Here is a 26,986-nt window from a genome sequence, read left to right on the forward strand (position 1 = left end):
TGTCACATCATGGCTATTTCCATTTCCAGTCGGACTGTGTAGGTAGGAATTATAATCCTAGGATGGATGTAGAAAAACCTTTGAATGAGAAGAGAGAAAAAACAGCTCTAGCTGTTCTTGAAAACAGCTCCTGTTTGTGGATGAGTTGGTCCACGGAAGCCTTGGCTCTCTAAAGTTCAGGGAAAAAGCAGAGGTTTGATGGCTATAAAGTTCTCACTGTGGGGCATGTGGATGGCTCAGTCAGTTAAGCGTCTACCTTCTGCACAGGTCATGATCTTGGGATCCTGGGACTCCCGGCTCAGCAGAGAGTCTGCTTGTCCCTCTCCCTCTGCTGCTTCCCCCCCCCCCCCACGTGTGCACACTCTCTCTCTCTCTCTCTAAAATAAATAAATAAAATCTTTTTTAAAAAAAGATTACTCTTTAAGAAAAGATTCTTACTGTGATTTTTATCTCTCCAAGGACTCACCAGTTTACCTTAAAGTGTCATCTGAATAGTGATTACTAGAAATTCTTTTTATCTGGCTATTGATCAGTGTTTCTGCACTTGATCCTAGCCAAAAGGCCAAGAAGTGATTGATCAGTGTTTCTGATTTTTTTTATTATGTTATGTTAATCACCATACATTACATCATTAGATTTTGATGTAGTGTTCCATGATTCATTGTTTGCGTATAACACCCAGTGCTCCATTCAGTACGTGCCCTCTTTAATACCCATCACCAGGCTAACCCATCCCCCCACCCCTCTCCCCTCTACATATTCTTTTGTGTTTTCCTAAGGAAAAGGCAGAGGCAAGCAAATTGGACATCACTGGTTTTCTCTTCTTATAACTCAGATGTCCTGTAATGCATTTTTTAAAAGACCTTATTCATAGTTCAGAATCATTCATTTATTCATTTCCCTACTTTCCTTAAACCCCATTGTCTTTTAATTTTAAGAGAAAAAATTACTTCACTTGGACAGGTCTCACAGCCATTTCTAAAACTTATCCAACATGTGTTAGTTTTAATTAGAGCCATTAAAGAATAGGTTTTTATTTAACTAGATAATGGATTTAACTAAGATTGCCCTATTTTCCATACATTGATTAACAGTTTTCAGATAATTGGTAGACAGTGAGATTACTCTTAACCAGTTCTATACTGGACATAATTAGTATGGTCTTTGATATCTCAAAAGTACCTTATTTTTATAAGGTTAAACATTACTAAGTCTTGTGAAAATATAAATAGTAGAACTTTCTGGGGATTGTATTCTACATAAACACTGAGTTTCCAATAATAATGAATGTTTACCAAATTCAGGATTCTCTGTAAAGGGCTTTGAATTAAGACTAACTTGTAGATATGTTTAACAATAAGTAAAGCTTAGAAAGGGAATCAGAAGCGAGGAAAAGCTGGTGCTGTGGTAAAATTATCATTGGTAAATATTTTAGTCCATTTACTTCCTTTCTGAATATGTGTATCAACCTGTTTATATTTATACTAATCTAGTGTAAATGAAAGTGATAATATGTTAAAGGTTTAGAACATGTAGAAGGCACCGAGTCCTATGTAGACCTCTCCACCATGAGTGCCTGTGAGTTGGAGCATTTAAGCAATAACCTAAAGAAGATACATTCTCTCTTATCCAGTTGTTCAGTTTTAAGAATCTAATTGATAAATTATATAATTTCCCAAATAAAATATTTTAAGAGATACTGGTATTTTGCTCATTAAAAACAAAAGTTTTGTTCTAACGCATTTTTTAAAAGTGAATTTTTCCTTGTGCTATATCAGAATATAGTAGCATAGTAATTTTTACTAGTTTACTTTTATTTGGAATTCTCCTTTCAGTTAAAGACTTTAGACTTACTGATAATGTCTGAGAAGTATACTGATTATCTTATGTCTTAACCTAAGAATTTCAAAATAGTCTGCACATTTACTTTATGTTCCCAAAGCAGCTAAGAGAGGATGTGTTAGCAAGAGGGAAACTGGTTCTGTAGGATTGGTAACTTGCTTATGACCACACAGTCAATCATTAGTAGATAGATTTAAGAACAGAGCTTGAAGGGATAATTTTTGCTTCTCTCTACTTTTATATATTTTCAAAAATTTTGACATTGAACACTTTTAAGTATTTAGAATGTGGGTAACGTAAAGAATGGTGCTCAGGTTTTGGTGTTATCCCCATGTTTCTCAAGCTAACTATATTGACCAGAAATACCAACGTTGCTAGTACATCATGTGCGTTTCATGTGTGTTTTAGCTTTCTATTGTAATTACTGAATTTGTTTAAATGTTTATTGTTCCCTCACAGGTGTTGGATCCTGAACAAAACCATAACTTCACAGATCATTATCTAAATGTGGCCTTTGACCTTTCCCAAGTTCTTTTTATAGCTACTGCCAATACCACTGCGACTATTCCACCTGCCTTGTTGGATAGAATGGAGATCATTCAGGTCCCAGGTACCTGATTCATAAATAAAATCATTATTTGATAATTTTTTCCTTTCTGAGCAAAACCCTTTAAATTGTGCTGTGGAGATTTGAGTAAAAAGTTGATTTGCCAGTGTATGATCTTCAAAGTTCTAAGTATCGTATAAACCAGCTTTTATGTAAATTCAAAGTCTGGAACAACAAAACTTTGTTTTATTTTTTTTTTTAATTTTTTTTATTGTTATGTTAATCCCCATACATTACATCATTAGTTTTAGATATAGTGTTCCATGATTCATTGTTTGTGCATAACACCCAGTGCTCCATGCAGAACGTGCCCTCCTCAATACCCATCACCAGGCTAACACATCCTCCCACCCCCCTCCCCTCTAGAACCCCAACAGAACCCCAAAACTTTGTTTTAACCATGACATATAAGATTATGTGTATGTTCTGTAAGACATCAAGAATAAAATTTGCATAACAATTTCAGACTTAACTTTGCATTAAAAAATTCTTAGCATTAAAAAAATGTTTTCCAATGTCTTAGAAAATAAGACATTCTTCTTGAGACAATTTCTAAACTTATACAAAAAAATCATTTTTTTTTCAAAATGAGTGTCTAAAAACCAAAAATAGATCTTTACATGGTCAAGTTAGCTTCTTGTCTATAAGATTTTGAAGTTTTTACTATGTCTGAGAAAGTGTTATCATTTATTCTCATTAAGTGAATGAGAGTCCTAAAGAGTTGCTGAACTTTATTACATCTGGCCTACTTTTACATAAAAGTGCAGGGCAGGGTGCTTTTAAATTCCTCTTCTTTTTAGTTTCTGTCAAGTAGTTCCCTAATTTTTTTCTTTTTACCATGTCTTCTCCTTCACTGTAGTGTGTAAGATAAAGTCCTTTAGTTACTAACACTAAAAAACCCCAGTGTTTTCCCTTTCTTTTAATTGCTTAGAATTACTTTTCCCTAGAGGGGTGAAACATAAGTGGGTATTTGTTAAAATGAAAATAGACAAGAATCAAAATATATTTTGATTCTAAATATAATCTAATATGTATTTCATACTAATTTGAAATAAATTTTTACTATCAAGTGAATGATAATTGCATTTCTTAGTTTTCTGTGAGCCCTGCAGGTTCCAATACTTAGTTTTAAAATATGATGGAGTAAAAAATTGCTTTGTGCATATTTGTAAGACTAAAATAGGGGTGCCTGGCTGGCTCAGTCGATTAAGCGTCTGCCTTCGGCTCAGGTCATGATCCCAGGGTCCTGGGATTGAGCCCCATGTCGGTCTCTCTGCCCAGTGGGGAGCCTGCTTCTCCCTTTCCCTTTGCCACTCCCCTTGCTTGTGCTCTCTCTCTCTCTGTCAAATAAATAAATAAATAAAATCTTTAAAAAAAAGACTAAAATAAATAAGTAATGAGACCCAATTGCCTGGAAACTCCCAGTTAAGGCAGGAATCCGTAAGATACACTGACGTGAAGTAAAATAATCAGAACAGCTGCTGTACCGGTAGACATATGCCATTCTCTTCCTGCAGGTTTGATTATCCCATCTTCTGTTTGGGCATTTCTTATTTCCTTTTTCTACTCAAAAGCTGCCTTATCTGTTCATCTTTTTTTTTTTTTTCTTGTTAAATGAGAAGGGGGCAATTAATTTAGGGAGAATTTTTTCTTACAGGATTTGAAGACAAAGTAAATCTATATTACTGAGGCTTTCAAATAAATAAGAACATAGTCTTTTAACTATATAAATTAAATCTATAATTCCAATATGTATAGGGAAAAAACTTCTATGGGGGTGTCTTAGTTTCTGTTTTGTTGCTTAAGTTTATAGCCAGGGTTCTGAAAATAGCTCCTTTGCAGCTCTTGCCTTGGAACCCACCAGTGACTTACTTGAATCCTTTGTTGTTGTTGTAAGTTGTTTTACTTACGTAAGAAATTATGCTAAAGACAAGAGCTGTATTATTTGCCTGTTAAATAGTAAAAATTCACATTTGAGTTAAGGAGATAATTATCTTAGAGATTTGACTGAGAGTGTTCCTCTTCCTTGAGAGATACATTATTTAATCAAGAGACTTTCAAACTTGTGCTTAGTAAGTGCTTTTTTTTATTTGTGGACAAAGTTGGAAATTTTAACAATTACTAATTGGAGATTAAATTTCTTCTGGTTATAATCTTAGTTGAAGTAACACTTAAATTCATTCTGAATCCAAGATCCATTAAATCTGCATTTGATTCATTTAAAAAAGCATGGCACTGTGGAAGCTGTGTGAGTAATTGCAAAATAAGATCACTTTTTTCCTAGGGTATACACAAGAGGAGAAGATCGAGATTGCCCACAGGCACTTGATCCCAAAGCAACTGGAACAGCATGGACTGACTCCTCAGCAGATTCAGATCCCACAGGTTACTACTCTTGACATCATCACCAGGTTAGTCAGCCATCCTGAGGCCTCGGTAATGTGTGAGTCTGAAAAGGAAACAATTTTACTGGCAACTCACACCATCCATTTCTTTCTCTCCACCAGATTCCTAGCAAGCATTCCCATAACTTGATTTACACAGGGCTCCATATTAGGCAAAAATTCATAGGGAAAGTACTTAGAGTCTCTTCATAGCTGAGGACTTTAGTTGAGCCAGAATTTCACCTTTTTCACAAGAGTGGTGTAAGGGATTCACTTGATAAATTAAGAATCAAAAACAAGGAAAATATTGAGACACCTTATATGCCCCAGGATCTTAAAAGTTAAATTCTCTTTAAGAATTGCATTGCTACTTTGAAACACCTGTTTTAAATTATTCAGATTTTCTTTTCTTCTCCTTGAGAGATTTTAAACATCCTTATAATTTTCATTTTTTTTTTTTTAAGATTTTATTTATTTATTTATGAGAGACAGAGAGAGAGGCAGAGGGAGAAGCAGGCTCCCAAGGAGCAGGGAGCCCGATGTGGGACTCGATCCCAGGACTCTGGGATCATGACCTGAGCTGAAGGCAGACACTTAACCATCTGAGCCACCCAGGTGCCCTATAATTTTCATTTTTGGAATTAACACCAGAACGATAGAGAGGGTGCTTTCCCAAGTTAGCTACCAAGTGCCTGTGGCAAGCAGTACGTAAATTATCTGAGTAGAGTATTGCGTTGTCTGATTTATAGATTGCATGTTTGAATGGAAAATATACCCTGTTGAGAATTTATATCTGCAACAGCCTCTTACTTTTCCTGGCTCAGCGTTACAGATCCATTGCATCATCTGGCAAATTGTGTCAGGCTGCCAAACACTCCTCGCGCAGTCCTCCTCACAGTAACTGCTGTTTTTCTGGAGAAGCAAAGTATCTCTCCATTTTGAACTTTGACTTAGAGTTTGGCCAGTCAGACTGCTTTTTGATCTAAGCCAGCCTTCTTATAGAAGTCTATTTGGAAGTCTATTTAAATTTATTCACAAAACAGTAAGACTAGATCTGACCTGGGAGTTCCTTTGCTTAACTTGTGATTCATTGTGTGGATAATGCCAGGAGAAATAAATTAGGTGATTTATATGCCGAAGTCTTCCAACAATAATACTATTCCAGATAACACCCCTGATACCTTTGGGTAACTTTCAACAAGTCACTTAACCTTTTTGATAGCTTCCCCATCTGTAAAATATGAGTGAGAGAACAAAAATATCTGGATCGAAATAATAATGACTTCAAAAAGTAATCATTATTTGTATTTCCCAGTTGTTGTTTGGAGAACTCTTTCTTTTTTATATATGTATTAGCTCAAAACATCAAATATTAAAAGCTCTGGACATTAAGAAATGTCTGAACAGTTTTAATATTTTTAAAAACAGCACAGGTATTTGGTACTCCAAGCAGTTTTGGCTATTTAATGAGTTACCGAGATTAGGGTACAGTTTTTCATCTTTTGGTATGTTTTTCATCTTTTTGTGTGTCATAGTCGTGGACCCATAATGTTCAGGAGGAGGGGAGGGGGTCTTAGATCTCATCTAGTCCCACCTCCCTCCCTGTGTACATAGCCTACTTGAGTTCCTCCAGTGCTAGATGGCTCACTGCTGTCTACTCCTCTGTAAGTAAATAAATTGTTACAAAATAATCTTTATGTTCACCTCCCTATAATTTTCTAGTTCTGCACCTGGAATCTAAGGGTAAATTCCTCCCTTGTACAGCCCTTCTGGCATTAAAAAAAAAAAAAAAAAGTCAGGTCCACTTCCCATAAATGTTCTCTTTCTCAAGCTAAATATTCCTTTTCTCTTTACCATTCCTCTTGACCCATGCTCAAGGCTTCACCTTTCTGATTAGTCGTCTTCTGAATGCTGCCTGTGAAATCAGTGTCCCCTTTAAAATGAAACACACAGAGTGGAACTCAGTATTTCACATGTAGCCTGAGTAGTTCATGGTATAAGACCACCAGCTTTCCTATTTTGATTATATTATTTTATGACTGTGTCTCAAGACTCTTAGCTCTTTTAGGTTATTCTCTTGCCTGTTGCACTTACAGTTACTGAACATCTCTAGTTGTTTTTCATATGAATTTCTGCTAAATTTGGTCTGTCTCATTCTGTACTTTTAGGGTAGGGTTGAATTTTATAAAACCCAAATGTAGAAGTTTGCAATTATGTATATTTTTTTGTTGGTCTCAGCTACTGTTGCAGCAAATGAATTTTTTTCCATCTTGATTATCATTAGTTTTAGGTCCTCTAGAAATTGACATATATAGCATCTTCATGCTCATGTCACAGATAGGAAACATCAGCCACTTCTTATTGAATACTGGTGATTCTTCCCTTTTTGGTTTAAAAATACTAAATAGGGGTGGTTGTGTCTCGTTTCTTTCAGTCAGCTGTTAATGTTATACTGTCTGCATTAGCTCCTGACCCATTATTCTGACAACCTTAAAAGAGAAAAAAGAAAAAAGAACAGTATTTCATTTGTGTTGTTATGGATGTCATTATTTCTGAAAGTTTATTCTGAACTTCCTGGTACTATATCTTCGTGTTCATGTCATTCCCCTGTAAGCTTCCTCAATCCCTGTTCTTTCATCTTTTGTCCAGACCTTTAATCTGAGCTCGTCAGTGAGTTGTCTAGAAAGTTACATTGGGTTTTTGTTTTTGTTTTTAGATGTTGGTTTGTTTATTTTTAACATGCCCCCCTGTTTTCTTCCTTACTGAAATTATATGCAGTTGTGTAAAGCGGACTTTATGCTTACCTCCTCCTATCCCTTTGATTGAAATGAGTTTTACTTTAGAGTGTTTTTGCCAAGAGTTTTTATTTGTCTTTTCTCAGAAGTTTTGAAATCTGATTCCCTAAAGTCTAGAATATGTGTCTGAGTGCCTAATCAAATCCAGTTTTTCAGATAAATCTATATTCTCTATCTGATGCTACCTATTCAAATCCATTCAAAGCTGGGTGGCCAAAAATGGCTGTGTTATATAATGGTTTATGAAGTGGCATATAGAATTTGAGTCTAACATAAGTTTTTTTAAGACAGCTCTGCTTAACCACATTTAGAATCTTCTTCACAAATTCACTATGCTTATATCAGCATATTTTCCTTCTTTAGAAGTCTCTAAGAAAATACACTGAATAGAGGTGACTAGCACAGTTCCTAGTAAAAACTAGATTTCTTTCTAAGATTAATTTTTGCTTTAGTTGGGACAATTTTATTTTTCTGATTCTTTCAGCAATATTTCAAGTATAATAAATTCATGTAGAAATTTCTTAAATTGACAAATTTTGCTTAGGAAAGCTCTTACCCATACCATCAAGGAGTAAATGATATCTTACGTGCTGCCAAATTTACTTTGGCAGTATAAATTGAAGAACCAAGGATTTGTTTTTAAGTATAGGATAATAGTTAAAGATAAAAATACCTATAAAGGGGAAAGTTATAGCTGAAAATACATCTGAATATTTAAGAAATAACCAGTACTTTAATGAGGAATTTTTAAATGTGAGGAAGTTAGTACTTAAGAAAATGTAATGAACTTTTAAATGTATACTGTTTCTTTAGTATAAATGTTAATCATATTATTTCTGTTTTTACAGGTGGTGTTTAGCCAAAAATAAAATATTTTCCTTTGATGACAGGTATACCAGGGAGGCAGGGGTTCGATCTCTGGACAGGAAGTTTGGGGCCATTTGCCGAGCTGTTGCTGTGAAGGTGGCAGAAGGACAACATAAAGAAGCCAAGTTGGACCGCTCTGATGTGGCTGAGGGAGAAGGTCTGTGATGTTGATCTGGGGCTCTTGGGCTTGGTGGTAGGAGTCAATAGCAAAAAAAGTTGAATATGGAGGGATGGTGTTGGATAGCCCTTGGAGCAGTGGTACCTACTACTCCACCAGTAGATACATCCAATGAGTAAGTAATAACTCAACATTGATGTATTTTATCAAGGGGATTCTCTTTTACAAATAGTACAGAGTTTCAGCTGGAATAATACTCAATATCAGTGCTTTAAGGATATCATAAATTTCTCCAGATTTATGATGGTGTGCTTTATGTATGGGTTCTGGTGTTCTCTTTTTTTTCTTTCTGATCCAGACTGTTGTAAAGTCTTTCAGTATTTATAGCATAGAAAGTTATTACACCAGTTAAAAATCCAAGCTGTCCAAATACTGCAAGGGTAGATCTTTATACTCTGGAAGAGCTTTATATGTCATAATTTGTTTTTCTCACACGTTTTCTTCAATAGGTATATTGAAGGTATACCTTCAATAGGTATAATTAAAATGTAATTAAAATTTTTTTTTCTTAAAAAAATAATGTGGAGGTGGTGATAGGGAAAGAAAGGGAAGGTTTCTATTCCTAAAATTAATCAAATATGAACATTTCCATTGGTACCCAGTTAGAATGTTTTAACTGCTTGCTGCAGACGCATACGGGGTCTGTTCATCATATCATGCTGCGACACAACTTGCCAAAACTCGCTTTAACAAACATGACTTGAGTAGTAGGGAATTGACATTTTCTATAGTGAAGAGGTTTATTAGATGTTCTGCCACTTCCATAGCTCTTTCTAGAACAGTTTGATGAGTGCTGTTGAAGAACTGTGATCTGTGATATACTTAGTGGAATAGATGTAAACATCTTCCCTGTTTTTCCTTCTGTTGCTAAGCACAGTGCATTTTACACTTTATCATCACAAGAATGGACTTTCATATAATCCTCCTATGGCCAGTATGATGCTTCAGCCCTGCTCCCACGGTGCCAAGAGCCTCCCTGGTTCATTTTCTCCAGGGAGAAATAAGCTTCCCATCTTCTGTTGAACTGGAGAGGGGTGGTGTCCTTGCTATATGGAGTGGGCGTAGGGGTCTTAAGCTCTAATTGTTTCTTCCACAGACTTTAACATTTTTCTGTTAGTACCATTCTTCATTGATATTTTCAGGGGTACCTCAAATTCCTGAGCCTTTATAGCATTTTATGGATAACATTAAGGTTTCTCCTTTCTCTAGCCTAAATGTTTGTTCCTTCCTGTCGACCCACTTTCTGTTTTCCAAAATATTGTCAGCATCTCTGATTAGCTGTCGTCTTCTTTCTTACTCTTTTTGTTGTTAAGGGTTTATACTTTTTTAATTTCTTAATTGTCATTTTAGTAGGATTTGGAGAGGAAGTTTAAGGATAAACACATGTTCAGGCCATCATTTTCAAAAATTTGAATTTTTAAAAAGTGCCTTAGGTGAATGATAGCCTATCAAGAATGGAATTACTGGCATAGCTGACAGTGACAGTGGAGAACTGAGGTATTTTTCCCCTTCTTCTCTTTCTAAATATAAGGCCTAGATCCTCCTGAATTTCCCCCTTTTTATTCTTAGAACACTCCCTTTGTGCTGTGGGCTGAAGCACCTGAGCCTATGTCTTTTTGTTCTAGGCAGACAGTGAAATGAGTTTATCTAGTTATTTTGGAAATTGTGTTTAGGATTGAGATGGTATGTTTGGGGATTTATACAAATATATTCAGAGGGATTTGTTGCCAAAGGAAACTTCCCATAGTTATGCAGTGCTTAATGTTTATACATATATCCATTAGCATATTTCCAATAATGTCTGTGATCATATTAGCTATTTAAAGATAACCCTGAAATATTCAAGAACTCGTTCAAACAACTTGTGAGCTATGTGGGAACATGCAGTTTTTCATGGCAACATGTATTTATTTATTTGTTCTAAGTTTTTATTTATTTAAGTAATTATCTACACCCAACGTGGGGCTCGAACTCAGGACCCCAAGATCAAGAGTCACATGTTCTTCTGACTGAGCCAGCCAGGCACCCCTGGTTATTTTTTCTTAATCCATGATTCACAGAACAAATCTCACATGATAACATACCTAAGCAGATTTAAGTAGTTAAGATATTACCTAGGTCATCCAGATAAATAAATAATTAGGATAAATCCTTGTGTCTTAATGATGGTTTTGGTTATGGTTCTCATTAGAGGCCTATGGACTCTAAGCTACTTCTAATATTGTAAGATGCCCTTGAGTTTACTGTAAATGTAAGATAATTATAAGGTATCTTGAAATTAGTGTTTATCAACTCAACCAATCCAAAAGGAAAATTCCTACAAAAGGGTCGATAACAGGTTTTTATGCTGTAAAGTTCAAATGGCTTAATAATTGAAAGTTTCTCATTAAGAAATGAATTCTTTAAAATTAGAGTATAAAATAGGACAGTTGTTTTAGAAATTTCAAGGAATGTAGTGAGGGAGTTATTTTTAATGTTAAAAATATTGCTGGACTTAGAGTTACTGCCAGGAAGAAAAGTAATTTCAGGCCACAAGCTTCAAAACAGGCAGAAACCTCCAGTGTATCAAACACACTTTCTGGAGTAGGCCCAGAAACACTGGTCTGGGAACAGTTGTCTTTGTATTTGTGGGGTCTGAACTGGCAGTTAAACAGAACAAATAATAACGGAGTTTTAAAAGCCTGGTGGGATTTATAGTTGATCCACGTTAGAGGAGGAATATTTTACCTTTTTCGGTCGCTTACCCATAAAGTATGGGAAATAATTCATAAAAGCAGTGAGGCCCATGTTTTCTGCATGTTTACTAGTGTATTCTGAATTGCTCTTTTCCTTTCTGGGATATTAGTTGGGTTGGGAAATGAAAAAAATATATGTGGCTAAAGTTTTATTCTCCTTTTTGCCTGCCTTTTGCTATGTACACAAATGTCTGATTTATTCAACTTTGCATCCTTGGATGTTTCTCTGTAAAGAGTCGGGAAGATGTCCATTTGTTCAAGTACTTCTGTATCATATGTGTCCACTTAGCATCTGGTAAGAGTTTCTCATCAAAAATTATCCTCAGGAAAGGATTTGTATTGTAATCAATTCTTACAGTTTTTCAGAATATGGAGCAGGCTCTATTTTTGAAAAATACAGTATTTATTAGAGAAGCTACATTAAACTTAACCTCAAGCTGTTAGTTTCTTATTTTATAGAAAGGATTGAAAAGTTAGGAAAAAAAAGAACTAACACAGATTTAATGGTTATTCATGAGGTATGTAAGATGCCATTATAAATTAGCTTTTAAAAATCACTTAAAGCAATACTGTGTTTATGTTATGAAGATCACAGATACTTACAGGAAAAATGAATTAAACTAGCTAACATGTGAGAAGTGAATAGGTACTCTGGGCTTGGGATGAAATTTCCAGTGATGGCATCATACACAGTTTCAAGAATGACACCCTAGACAGTCTGGATAGCTAGTTTAGTGTAAGTCCTCCAGCTTGTTCTTCAAGATTGCCTTGGCTATTGTAGGTCCTTCAAATATCCATGTAAATTTTAGAATCGGCTTGTCAGTTTCCACCAGTAAATAAGTAAATAAATAAAATCTCCTGATAGTTTGACTCTGCATTGAATCTGTACATCAGTTTAGGGAGAATTGACAATTTGATATTATCATATCTCCTAATTTATGACCAGCTTCATTTAAGTCTTAATAAATGTTTTAAGTGTTTTAATAGTTTTCGGTGGTGAGCTTTTGCATATTTTTTCTTTAGATATATTCCTAGTTATTTGATCTTTGTGTATGTATATTATTGTAAATGGTATTTCTAATTTTTTATTTTCTGGTTTTGTTGTTGTTGCTACTGTATGGGAATACTGTATTCACCCATATCCAGAAAATTGACTTGTTAATTCTAACTGTAGATTCTTCTGGATTTTCTTCGTACACCGTCAGTCATCACAAATGCAAATAATGTCAATTTCTATTCTTCCTTTGTGGTCATTATACCTTTTATTTCATGTCTTCCCTAATGCACTAGATGGGACCTCCAAGAAGATGTTGAATAGAAATAATGATGATAACCAAAGTAGGCAGAAAACAAAACCTGTGAAGAAATTACCAGCCTATATAGCTTTTGTTCTGTGCCCTTGGGCCACCACTCCTCACCTAATTGACTATGATAAAATCTCATTTGTACAGGAGTCTCAGTAGCCGGCTAGCTTGCCTCGGATTCAGTTCATATCCCTTCACAACATTCCCCAATAAACACTATGCCTTGCCTGTTTGATTCTGTTAACAGATACATATTTATAAACTTGGCTATCTGTTTCCCAGTCCCTAGGAAAATAGAAGCTGTAAGTCAGAAAAAAAGCCGAGTGGTTGGGTGGTTTGAGTCATAAGCCATAGGATTTGATGTCAGTGAAAACATGCCTGTCCTTTCATGATAGATTCCCTGGGGACCCTGCTGACCATAAAATGCTGGCTAGACCACAGATCTAACTCTGTGGCAATTTCTGTAGTTCGGTCTGGATCTCAGTTTGACTGGGTTGCATTTTGACATGTATTGTTTCTCTGATACATTTACCTTGTGTATGGCAGTAAAATCAACCTAATATTAAGTGGAAGGAGGTAGATATAGTATCCTTAATTTTTTTGGTATGTCCCTTCCAGACAACTTTACAGTTAAAAATGCATCAAGATAAAATATTTGAATTTTATAGCACCAGTTCTCCTCATTCATTAACTTTAATTCTTCCAGTGCACCACACTGCTGACCGGGGGAGGAAAGGTATCCTGCCACAGCCACTAAGTCGGCTTAGTACTGCCAGGGGGTTAGATGCCATGGGAAGAACCGTGTGCTAAGGGGTTTGGATGCCTGCTCCTTGCTTGTGCTTTTGTCCGTTTACCTCCCGCTCATTTCTGAGGCTAGCTCTTCTCTTAGCCTTTCTTGGATCCGTTTCCAGGAGGAGTCCTCTTCTGTCAGGCCACCTTCAAGGTTCTTTGTTGTGGCTTCCTGCCATTGATTTCTCAGGCCCTAAGTGTCCTTTATGATAGTTATTTTAAGTGTGGCTCCTTTGTAACCAAAACAGGAAGCTGTTTCTGCAGGAGAATCAAGTGTTTTGATCCTTTCAGTTTTTTTTTTAATCAGTCTTCTGTAAATCTCAGTCATACCCATTCTCTTGTCCACTGTCATGAATGCATTTCTTTTTTAGTGGAGAATACTGTATATAATGTTATTAGGAAGTGACCTCGGAGCTTTATGTAACTTTTTGCTAAATTCTTTTATCTTTGACTTCTTGGAGCAGTCTTCTACTTGTTGCAGAACTATCTTTATCTTTTGGATTTTACATTAGTTATCTAAGGCTGTGTAACGAATTACCCTAACATCTAGTAGATTAAAGCATTTAACAAACATTTATCATCCCACAATGTCTGTGGGTCAGGAATTCAGGAGCAGCTTAAACTTAGCTGGGGAGTTCTGGCTCAAGACCTCCCATGAGGTTATAGTCAAGCTGTCTGCCAACTAAGGCTCAACTCAGGGAAGATCTTCCAAGGTCACTTACATGGTGGTTAGCCGACTTCTGTTCCTTGTTGACCATTAGCCAGGTCTTTAGTCTCTCACAACATGGCCACTGGCTTCCTGCACACTGGCCCTCTCCCATCCCCCTCCCCCGTGAGTGTGATACATGAAAAGGGAAAAACAGAGTCTAAGACAGAAGCTACAGTCTCTTCTAATCCTCACTCTCCCACATTCTGTTGGCCACACGGACCAACCCGGGTACAATGAGAGAGAGTACTACACAGGCATGTGAATTCTAGGAGGTGGGGATTATTGGGGGTCATCTTGAAGATGGCTCTGAGATTCTGTTTTTTGCTTAAAGAGGGCTTTTATACATCTCATTTCTATTAATACAAACCCCATTTCTGAGAGTTGAAATAGTTTGTTTAGAGTTCTAAAGAAAACCTGTGGTTTGGTTGTTAATAGAGAGTGGAAATTTCTGTGCTGCAGAAACAGTTAAAAGTAGCTACATTATTCTGTTGGGTGGGCCTTCAGGGGATAAAAGCTTAATAAGACCCACAAGCAAATGAGTAATTCTTTAGCAACCATTGAAACAACCTTTATTTGTCAGCTTTTAATGTGGATTTTGTCAGTGTTCTTGTTTGTTTCTTTGGGGACATAAAAACTTTGTTAAAGGCTGTTTTTAGTGAGGCAAAGATAATGGAGTAGTTTCCTATTACTTGGTTCCAGTTACATGTAAACGTCCTCAAATGCCTGAACCTGAATCTCATATCTTCCTTTCTGGCGAGAAAAAAAAGAGAGAGTAATTTGGGTGTGTGCCTCTGAACCCAAAAACCACACACCAGATGCTTTGGCTGTTTATTTTAGATTGTTATAATACTGAGAAGTCAGATTTTTAGTTTCTGAAGAGATGCCTGTGTCTGATGGTTAAGAGGTCTTTGAACACTGTGTGACAAGTCCCAGTGTTAGTATTCATGGAAGCTGGATTTAAATTGGCCTACATTTTCCTAATCTTTAAGCAGCACAACTTTGAAAATTTCTGCTTATTCTTACAGAATTTACTAATCTAAAAGGCTGTAACGATTCAACAGTCATCACGATCTAAGGAACTTTTGTCAGAAGGCTTTTTCTAATCCAACACTGAAGTTCGTGCTGTTGAATATCCATGCATCATACTTGAGCTGAGTTCTTATCAGACATCCAGGTTGCACAGACAGGGCTTAGAAGTTTTAAACCAGTTTTGCATTTTCAGTATTTAAAGTCCTGTTTCACCTGTTCATGCTTATCTTTCCTTTGATTGTATTAGTGGCTCAGGACAAATACAATTTTCTAATAGTCAAAGGAACTAAGGTTAACTGTTGAGGAATATGGACTAAGAGAGTTTTAGTCCCAATGCACCTGGCTTGCTGGTTTCTAAAGCTGTGGGGTTTGTAGGGTTTTATTATAGCTAATTGGATTTTACAAACCAAGATTACCAAAAAAAAAAAAAAAACAAAATTAAATCTAGAGATTGAGACTTTCTGTGGCAAATACTTTGCATTTGGAGGCCTATTAAGCAGCATATTGTGTACAAACATCTAAAATCAAGTGGTGCTTTAATGCTGAAAAAATATCATGTTGGTATATACTGCCAGTATCTTGAAGATATACTAAATAATCTTTTCTGACATTTACACTACTTTACTCATTGTTGCCTCATCAATATTAGCCTGGTTTAAGAAAGATTTGTTTGCGTACGTAGACCGGAAGGAAGTAACAATGAGGGAAAAACCCTACTTACATATGATAGGAGACAAACATTTGTTATTTAAACCCTGTTTTGGGACAGGAAAGTCAAATATTGTCAAAGAATTAAAAAGCCATTGTTTCATTTAATGAATCATATAGGAAGATGTCATGGCCTTTTGAGTGTTATTGTCATATATGATCAAAACCAGCCTTTTAAGTTACAAGATATTAAAACAGTACTTATTTTTAATATTACAAATAGTCTCTGCCTTTTAACTGATAATCCAAAAACGTTCCCAAGACTATATTCTGAATCTCTAATACAGGAAATGAGATGTGTTAATGCGCAAAACCTGCTTAGAGACAATGGTCCATGCTCCTTCGTCTTGTACAAAGACCCTATGTCCCGGACCCTTGTGTAATTTTAACTCATTCAGTCAGTGAGCCAGCTAGCATTTACTGTGTGCCAGGTTCTAGACTAGACCTGGGAAGCAGATGAAAGAAGACTCCTCTAACAAATATGTATAGTCCATTGGACGAAGTCAATATATAAACAAATAATTTTTAGTTGTGTAATGTTTCAGGTGTGCTGGTATTTAAAGTGCTGTAAGGCACTGAATTGATCATTGAAAGCTTCATTTTACTTATAGATATTGTAGCTTTTTAAAATTGCTTTTAGTAAATTGAGACAAATGGTCATTTGCTTACATCTCAGAATTAAATGGAATGGATAAAGAGATGGAAGAAATATTTTCCAGGTATTCTATTTTAATATTCTTTATTTTCATGAATAGATAACTACTACTAAAATTGAGAAATGTTTTACAACATAATTTCCATCTATATCTTAATAGTTACTATGTAGAAATGTTTAGTAGGTGAGTTTGAAAGAAAAGGTATTTGGTTATGTTAACGTTCATCCCCAAAATAATGAATTAAATATAGGCAAAAGGCACTTAAAAGATTTTATTGCTAGCATGAGGGGTTTTCCGGGCATTTGAACCACGGATTTCTCCATTAGAGCTAGTTCCTTTTAAAAAAAAAAAAGGCAGATTGAAAATATGCAAGCACAAATGCCTTAGCAGCCCTGGTCAGTAACTTGAATCTCAGTCGCACTTAGCACACACTTCCTTTGGCTGGGAGCATGGTTTTCTGGAAAAGATTAACCTGAAACTGACAGCACAAATTATACAGTTGGAAATATTCAGGTTTTTCTCATTTGTTTTTAAGGTATTTTGCTTTCCCCTTTCTGCCTTCCCAAGAGAAAGCTTTCAGAAGCATTGTATCCATGGTCAGTTTAGCCCCAAGGCACATGCTTGTACTGTCTTGTAAGAAATGACAAAACCACTTACAATCTCAGCATCTCATCTCCCTTTTTAAAGTAGACTCAGTTTAAAAAAAAAAAAAGTTGTTTTTATAACTGCAGCCATACAAATCTTTCTCTTCATGCCTAAATGCAGTCTGGATCCATGTGTGCGTACCCACACTAAAGAGATATAAACACTATCCCCCTTTATTGGTTCATGGATGACCCCTCTGCCAACTAGCTGTTAGTATACCTAATAACACACCTCCTACATGCATGCACACAAATAACAGTTCAAACAAATCTGCATGTTTCATTCAGGAGCCCAGTGTGATTGGATTCACCGATTAAAAAGATTGATTTTTAATCATTCAGTAATAATATTACTATATAATTAATTTTCACTAATTAAAAATGTTTATGTTTACAAAACCAGCATATTAAGACAGGTAATCTTTTGACAAATCAAAATAGTAATTATTTTGGTGATTTGTCATTTGTCCAGAGATGTTATGAAGATTTATTTCAGCAGGCATAACTGAATAGCTGTGTTATGTAAGACACTGTGATGAGTTGGTATGGCAAGATTAGACCTCATCTAGTTTCTCATTCTACAGATAAGGAACCTAGGGCCCAGTTTCTTACTCAAGAGTTTGCTCCATAAATGTTGTTGAGTTGTGGTCTGGGTGCTGTTCACTCCTTCAGCCTAAAAGGCGTTCCAGAATAGTGGGAACTTTGATTAGAAAGGTAATTTGGCATATATTGTGATGGATATTGAATGCAATTCTAAGAAGTTAGGAATTTGCTTAATTTGTGATGCAGACCAGTAAAGATGCGTTAAGTGTGGAAGTGATGTAAAGATTCATTGACAAGTAGTGAAGAAAATGGATACAGGCATACGTTGGAGATACTGAGCGTTCGGGTACAGACCACCGCAGTAAAGTGAATCAAATGAATTTTGTGGTTTCCTAGTACCTATAAAAGTTATATTTACACTGTCTTGTAGTCTGTTAAGTGTGCAGTGGCATTATGTCTAAAAAAATAATGTATATTCCTTAATTTAAAAATATTTTATTGCTAAAAATGTTAACCATCGTCTGAGCTTTAAGCAAATCATAATCTTCTTGCTGGTGGAAGATCTTGCCTTGATGTTGATGGCTGCTGACTGATCAGGTTGTTTGAAAGTTTGGCTGAAAATTGAAGGCACATTCTTAAAATAAGACAGTAGTGAAGTTTGCCACATCGGTTGTTCCTTTGATAAATGATTTCTCTGCAGCATGCGATGCTCTTTGGTAGCATTTACTCACAGTAGAACTTCTTTCAGAATTGGAGCCTGTCCTCTCAAACCCCTGCTCCTTTATCAACTAAGTTCATATAATATTCTGAATTCTCAGTTGTCATTTCAAGAATCTTCACAACATCTTCACCAGGAGTAGATTCCATCTGAAGAAACCACTTTCTTTGCTCATCCGTAAGAAGCAAGTCCTCATCCATTAAAGTTTTGTCATGAGATTGCGGCAATTCAGTCCCATCTCCAGGCTCCACTTCTAACTCTAGTTCTCTTGCTGTTTCCACCACATCTTCACTGAGGTCTTAAACCTCTCAAAGTCACCCATGATGGTTGGAATCAACTTCTTCTAACTCCTGTTTATGTTGATATTTGACCTCTTCCCATGAATCACAAACGTTCTTAATGGCATCTCTAATGGTGAATCCTTTCCAGAAAATTTTCAATTTACTTCACTCAGACTCATCAGAGGAGTCACTGTCTATGGCAGCTATAGTCTTACAAAAATGTATTTCTTAAATAAGACTCAAAAGTCAAAATTATTTCTTGATCCATGGGCTACAGAATGGATGTTGTGTCAGCAGGCATGAAAACATTAATCTCGTACATTTCCATCAGAGCTCTTGGATGACTAGGTGTATTGTCAATGAGCAGTAATATTTTGAGAGGAATCTTTTTTTTCTGAGCAATGGGTCTTAACAGAGGGCTTAAAATATTCAGTAAACCATGTTGTAAACAGATGTGCTGTCATCCAGGCTTTGTGGTTCCATTTGTAGAGTACTGGTAGAGTAGATTTAGCATCATTCTTAAGGGCTCTAGGATTTTTGGAATGGTAACTGAGTATTGGCTTCAACTTAAAGTCACCAACTGCATTAGCCCCTAATAGATTCATCTGTCTTTGGAAGCTATGAAGACATGGATTTTTCCTCTCTAGCTGTGAAAGTCCTACATGGCATCTTCTTCAAATAGAAGTCTGTTTTGTCTACTTGAGAATCTGTTGTTTACTGTAGCCACCTTCATTTAATTATCTTAACTAGATCTCTGGATAACTTGCTGCAGCTTCTCCATCAGCCCTTGCTGCTTCACTTTGCACTCTTATGTTATGGAGAGGCTTCTTTTCTTAAACCTCATGAACCAAGCTCTGCTAGCTTCAGACTTTTCTTCTGCAGCTTCCTCACTTCTCTCAGCCTTCACAGAATTGAAGAGAGTTGGGGCCTTGTTCTGGACTGGGCTTTGGCTTTGGCTTAAGGGAATGTGTGGCTGGTTTGATCTTCTCTCCAGACTACTGAAACTTTCTGCATATCAGCTATAAGACTGTTTAACTTCCTTATCATTCATGTGTTCACTGGAGTAGCACTTTAAATTTCCTTCAGGAACTGTTCTTGGCATTTACAGCTTGGCTGTTTGGCCAGGAGGCCCAGCTTTCAGCCTGCCTTGGCTTTAGACATGCTTCCTTCACTAAGCTTAATTATTTTTACCTTTTGACTTAAAATGAGAGATATGTGACTCTTCCTTTCACTTGAACACTTAGAGGCCATTGTAGGGTTACTGACTAACTTAATTTCAGTATTGCTGAGTCTCAGGAAACAGGGAGGCCCAAGGAGAGGGAGAGAGATGGGAATGGTCAGTCGGTAGAGCAGTCAGAACACACACATTTATTGATTAAATTCACCGTCTTACATGGGCCTGGTTCATGGTGCTCCAAAATAATTACAGTAGTAACATCACAGATCACCATATAATAATGATGAAAAAGTGAGAATGACCAAAATGTGGCTCAGAGACAAAGTGAGCAAATGCAATGGAAAAATGGTGCCAACAGGCTTGCTCTATGCAGGGTTTACAGGGTTCACAGCCAGTAAATGTCATTGTCAGGATTCTAAGTGAGTCCGACTGGTGAAGTCTAAACTTAGTGTCTACACTGTGCTTTCATTATTCCTATATATCCTATGTTCATTATCCCTGTAACAACCATTTGAGGTGTAGATACTATTTCTCTCATTTCAGATAAGGAAGTGGAAGCTTAAGACAATAAGGGAAATGAACAATCTGAAAAGGAAACTAAGCAGTTCCATTTACAATAGCAAATGCAAATCAAAACTACAATAAGCTGTCACCTCACACCCGTCAGAATGGCTAAAATCAAAAACATAAGAAACAAGAGGCAGTGGTGAGGATGTGGAGAAAAAGGAATTACTCATGCACTGTTGATGGGAATGCAAACTGGTGTAGCCACTGTGGAAAACAGTATGGAATTTCTTCAAAAAATTAAAAGTGGAACTACCCTGCATTCCAGTAATTGCACTACTGGGTTTTTACCCAAAGAATATAAAAACACGAATTCAAAGGGATACATGCACCCCAGTGTTTATTGCAGCATTATTTACAGTAGCCGAACTATGGAAGCAGCCCATGTCCATCAACTGATGATTGGTTAGAGAAGATGATTGGATAAAGAAGATCATCAACTGACGATTGGATAAAGAAGATATATATATAAAGATATATATGTATATGGTGGAATATTATTCAGCCACAAAAAAGAGTGAAATCTTGCCATTTACAACAACATGGATAGAGCTAGAGAGTATAATGCTAAGCAAAATGAGTCAGTCAGAAAGACAGATACCATATGATTTCACTCCTATGTGGAATTTAAGAAACAAAACAAGCAAAGGAAGAAAAACGAGAGAGAGACAAACCAAGAAATAGACTCTTAACTGTAGAGAACAAACTGAGAGAGGGTGGGAGGGTGGGCATTAAAGATTACACTTAGCATGATGAGAAAAAATAAAATGAAAAACCAATTTCATTTACAATAGCATCTAAAAAAAATAAGTACTTAAGAATAAATCTCGTTAAAGAGGTGAAAGACTTGTATGTTGAAAACCACCAAACATTGCTGGAAAGAAATTTTAGAAGACCTAAGTATATGGACGGATATCTTGTGTTCATGGATAGGAAGACTTAACGTTGTTAAGATCTACAATTTTAATGCCGTCTCTTCTGAAACTTCCATAGTCTCTTTCACAGAAATGGAAAAGTCGATCTTCAAATTCATGTGGAATTGCAATGGGCCCCAGATACCCAAAACAGTCTTGAAAAAGATCAAAATGGAGGATTCACACCTCCTAACTTTTTAATCTTTTATAAAGCTACATTAATTAAGACAGTATAGTACAGACATAAGAACAGACATATAGACCATTGGAATAGAATAGAGAGCACAGAAATAAAGGCTCACATATATGGTCAATTGATTTTTATTAGGAATGCCATTCAGTAAGGAAAGGAAAGTCTTTAACAAATGGTGCTGGGAAAACTGGATATCCACATGCAAAAGAATGAATTGGGCCCTTACAAAATAAATACATAAATACAAAATTAATACAAAATTAAAATAAATACAGAAATTAACTAAACTTTGATCAGTGACCTAAACTTAAGAGCTTAAGAATAAAACGTTAGGGAAAATCCTCATAACATTAGATTTGGCAGTAATTTTATGGATATGACACCAAAAGCACAGGCAACGAAAGAAAAAATAAGTTGGACTTCATCAAAATTAAAAACTCTCGTGCATCAAAAGACACTATTAAGAAAAGAAAAAAAATACAACCAACGGAATGGAAGAAATTTGCAAATCTTGTATCTGATTAGGGATTGAGATCCAGAAATGTATAAAGACCTCTACAACTCAACCAACAGAAGCAACCCAATTCAAAAATGAACAAAGGACTTGAATAGACATTTCAAAGAAGACAGACAGCTGGCCAATAAGCACATGAAAAGATGCCTAACGTGAGAACCACAGTGATATATTACTTCATACCTGTAATTTAAAAATGGAAAATAAAAAGCAGTGCAGATGTGGAGAAACTGGTGGGGGCATAAAATGGTGCAGCTCCTGTGGAAACCAGTTCATCAGTACTTCAGAAAGTTACACATGGAACCACCATATAACCCAGCAATTCCACTTCTAGGTGTATATCCAAGAGTGTGGAAAACAGGGACCCAGACAGATACCAGTGTTCATGGCAGCATTCTTCACCAGATCCAAAAGATGGAAACAATTCAGGTGGCCATGATGAGTGGATAAACAAGCTGTGGTAGACACATACCATTATTCAGCCATAGGAAGGAGTGAAAAATCTGATAGATGCTACAGCATGGCTAGACCTAAAAAACATCGTGCCAAGTGAAATAAGCCAGACACAGAAGGACAAATATTGTATGGTTCCATGTAATGGGAGCTACCTAGAATAGGCACATTCATAGAGACAGAAAAGTAGAACAGAGGGGAGAGGAGGATGGGGAGTTATTATTTAATGACTGCAGAGTTTATGCTGAGATAATGAAAAAGTTTTGGGTATACATGGTGGTGATGGTTATATCAACATTGCAGATGTATTTAGTTCCACTGAATTGTGTACTTGCAGATGGTTAAAATGATCCATATTATGTGATACATATTTTACCATAATAAAAACACTTTTTAAAAAAATAGGTTAAGGAAATTGCCTAAAGTCATAGAGCTTACAGGTGGAAAGAGCTGGACCACAAACCCAGGCTCTCCAACTCCAAGGCCTCTTGGAAGTAAGGAGGATCAGTTGTACTTCTCCTGGATATTTCTGAGGATCTACCCAAAGGGAGGAATACTGAAAATGGGAAGTTTCATGTTTTTGTACCTAAAGCAATTTGATGTATCTGTATTTGTGTCTGAGGCCCTAAGATCTTAATCTAAACAGAGGGACGCCTTAGTGGCTCAGTCGGTTAAGCGTCTGTGTTCAGCTCAGGTCATGATCCCAGGATCCTGGGATCGAGTCCTGAATCGTACTCATTGCTCAGCGGGGAGCCTGCTTCTCCCTCTGCCTGCCCTCCCCCTGCTTGTGTGCTCTCTCTCTCTCTCTCTGACAAAATCTTTAAAAATAAATAAATATATTAGCTACTCATAGTGGTTAAGAGTTGACTTCTGCGAAGATCTGTCGCTGTTTAGAAACAAGTGTTTTTGTACAGTGTTAAAGGATAATAATTTCTTTTTTTTTTTAATATTCTAGAGAGAGAACACGAGTGGGGGGAGGGGCAAAGGGAGAGGGGGAGAGAGAGAATCTCAAGAGACTCCCTGCTGTGTTTGGACCACACCCCCCCAACACAGGGCTCGATCTGACCGTCCATGAGATCATGATCTGAGCCAAAATCACAAGTTGGACGCTTAACCAGCTGAGCCACCCAGGCACCCCAGGATGATAATTTCTTAACAGCAAAATCATTGCCATCATACAAATATGAAATGACCATATGTCAAAGATTTTGATTAACTCATTAATTAATGAGACAACCAGTGAGATGTTACAGTTGGTTCAGTGGAGAATCCAGGAGTACACCCGTATGTAGGCAGTCAGGAATGCTGAAATTGGCAAAACCAGCTTCATGGGACAGGGAGAGAGGGTGAGTTGCACCTCTGTTGAACAAAGCTCACTTTCATTTCTACAGACGAGCATCATTTGCATTACTTTCGGTTTCTGCAGCTTACAGAATTGAAAAATAGCTGAGAAGCAGTAAGACACAGACTAGCTAGAAGGATACGCTGGACAGGACACCCATTTGTCTATTTTCACTCATCCCCAAGTCTGTCACAGTTTTGGGGGGTTTTTTTGGACAACAGTCATAGAAGGGAATCTGTGTCTGTAGTACCAGTTGATTATTTTCAATTAGGAAAATATAATCTAATCTCTAAATTTACCACCAAGTTGCCGTGTTTTGTCAAGGAACTCTTGAACTACAGGCAGTTTTTCTAGACTGCACTTCAGGGTTGGGACAAAGGTGTCCTTGGTCGGGAGCCAGGAATCCTGGTACTGTCTATAATTTGCTGTGCACTTAAGGCAATTGGTTTAACCTCCCTGGGTCTCAGTTTCCTTGAGTAAAAAATAGAGGGTTGGGTCAGATCTTTGACTTTCTGCCTTTTAAAGTTTTATATATCATGGTTTTATCCTGTGCTTCTTGAATTCCTGATTCTTCCTGAATTCTGCTAAGGCTCAGAATGAGACCCAGATGTTCTCAGGGAGCTATTTCAGGGACATTGTATTAATATGACAGAAACAGGTAGTGTTCATTTCTTTGGAGAACTAACCCTGTGTTTTGGGCCCTGGCGATTGCTGGCTGCAGTTAACAGTATTCTGGTACACTCCATCCTTCCCTCCTCCATCCCCTACCCCGCGAGCATTAGAAACCAGCTCTTTGTGAAAATGAAGACTTCGTCCATTATCAAGATGACAGGGTTCCTATGATCGCTCTGCCTCAAAGTGTAGCTTTTGAACTCATGAGCCGGCACTCACAGGTGTAGTGCATACTTGAAGTTAAGCAGAATACAGAGAATAATAAGTGATAACTAAAATGTTCTGTCTGGAGTAAAGATGATTATAGATCACCTAGGGCATCTGTGGTTTGGTAGATTTTCATTGCCCCTACATTCTGGGGAATTGTTGTTGTTAGTAGCCTTTTTTGTGTTCCTGGCCTCTGCTGTTTTCCATTGGTTGGATCCCCTACCAAGAGATGACATTTGCCGCGAGATTTATTCAAAAGGCAAGAAACTTTTTTTTTTTTTTTAACACAAAGCTCCTGGGCGTTTCCGGAGATGATGTACCCCTCTATTCTACCTCCTTACCTCCCCTCTTAATATCTTCCTCTCTCCCTCCTTCCACAGTGATTCTTGGGCCCTTGGGCCTGCTTTCATTTAAGTCATGCTCCTCTGAGAGAGGAAAAGTGGGTGGGAAAGCACACTTGATCGCGTCCCTGGGACAGCTGCTCTGGAAAGCCTAATCCTTTCTCATGAGGGAGTTTGTAGCTGTAGAGTGTCTTTTCCTAATAGCTGGGGTGACATCAGCTCCCCTGAGGGAGGGCACTGCAGCGCCCGCGCATGGTTGTCCTTGTGCTGCGGGGGGGCGCCGGTGAGCAGAGCGAGCGCGTTGCAGCTTGTGCCCGGCTGCTGCTTGTTTATCTGCTGCCTTCGTGCTGGGGAACTCCTTGGTTATACCCTGACCATCCTGGCTGCGTCCTGAATTAGTCTCTGTTAGGACAGGCTGATCGATAACGTGGATGAAAGAAGAGCTGGGAGACCTCTCTGAGCAGAGTGAATCACCGAAAAGAACTTCAGCTCCCTCCCACTTTTAGAACAGTTCCATCTTTGAAGTGAAGAAACAGTTGAAGTGGAGTGAGGCTGAGCTAGCTTCTCATTTTATTTTTCCATGGCCTTTCTTTTCAACTTCTATTTAATAGCACTTTATTATTTTTAAGAATATGCTTCCAAGTTATTTGTAAAGGAAATTTTGGTGCATTGAATGTAATAGTAATATATATTATAGCCTAGGGAAGAATCTTGAATTTTGTTATCTTTTTCTTTTTTTCTTACAAATGTTAAATTTGTGTGGCTCCCAACAGTCCTATGATTGTGGTTGAAGCCCTCTCTCTGGGGCCCTGAGTGGAATTAGGTTGCAAAGGGCACTTTGTTTTCTTCAGCAAAAGGGGCTATGGAGTAAGAACTGGGAGTCTTAGAGGTCTGTGTGAAATATTTCTCTAACTCTATAACTCACTTCCTCCCATTTATACATATTTTGGCTTTAAACATTGTTAAATTCTCCCAGCGACTCTACGACTCTACAAGGGTTACTATAATTATTATGGTTTTACAGATTAGAAAAACAGATACAGGAGGGTAAAGTAACTTTCTTCAGGGCCAACTGGGAAGCCAGAGCCAGGATTGGAGACTGTTATTTATTGACTATTTCACCATGTAATCTTAATCTCATAACTCAGGGAATAACTTTAACATTTTGGACTATATCATTTCATTCATTCTCACGTATATTTATATTAGTAAAAATCATGCCATGTGAAAGTGTATATCCTCCTCTTTCCTCAAATTGACGTTGTTTCAAAAGAATTTTCTCACATTACTTAAAAACACTCAGGAAACAATTTTATTGACTGTGTCGTATTTTCTTAGATGGCTGTACCACAGTTTCTTTATGTTCCTAACGTTGAGTATTTATATTGGATCTCATTTTTGCTCTTACCGTCAGTCTGCAGCAGGTAGCTTTGTTGTCTAAACTGTTGCCTACACAACAGTCATCTGCACTTCGGATTATGTCCTTAAGGGTAGGTGCCTGCAAACTGGGACCACTGGGTCTGTGAGTATGAATATTTGGGAGGCTTTCCTGGAAGATTGAATCACTTTATATTTCCATAAGCTCGGTGTTTGGGAAGATTTCTTCACTTTAACAGTGATCTTTGTCATTTCTTAAACTAGTTTGCTAGAGTTTAATTTGGTAACCAACAAATGGTATCTTACTCTTACAATGTAAACTTCTTTGCTGCTTGGTGAAACAGTCCTTTTCATGTGACTGTTAGCCATTAGCCATCTGAAGAACCACTGTTTCTGCCCAAGAGAAGGGCACAGAAGAGGAAGACTGAGGCTCAGCGGGAAGC

At 37.1% G+C, this 26,986-nt stretch overlaps 1 protein-coding gene across 1 annotated transcript in view; it reads left to right on the forward strand.

The window, feature by feature from the left end:
- LONP2 (lon peptidase 2, peroxisomal) overlaps positions 1-26,986 on the forward strand; it is a 104,879-nt gene that overhangs the window by 54,897 nt on the left and 22,996 nt on the right. Inside the window, exons 9-11 of the mRNA XM_032424570.1 lie at positions 2,302-2,452; positions 4,734-4,860; positions 8,519-8,652. Coding sequence (XP_032280461.1) covers positions 2,302-2,452; positions 4,734-4,860; positions 8,519-8,652 — 412 coding nt within the window. The remainder of the gene's footprint in view (positions 1-2,301; positions 2,453-4,733; positions 4,861-8,518; positions 8,653-26,986) is intronic.

Source organism: Phoca vitulina, unplaced genomic scaffold, assembly GCF_004348235.1.
Source record: "Phoca vitulina isolate PV1807 unplaced genomic scaffold, GSC_HSeal_1.0 scaffold30, whole genome shotgun sequence".
NCBI classification, from domain to species: Eukaryota; Metazoa; Chordata; class Mammalia; order Carnivora; family Phocidae; genus Phoca; species Phoca vitulina.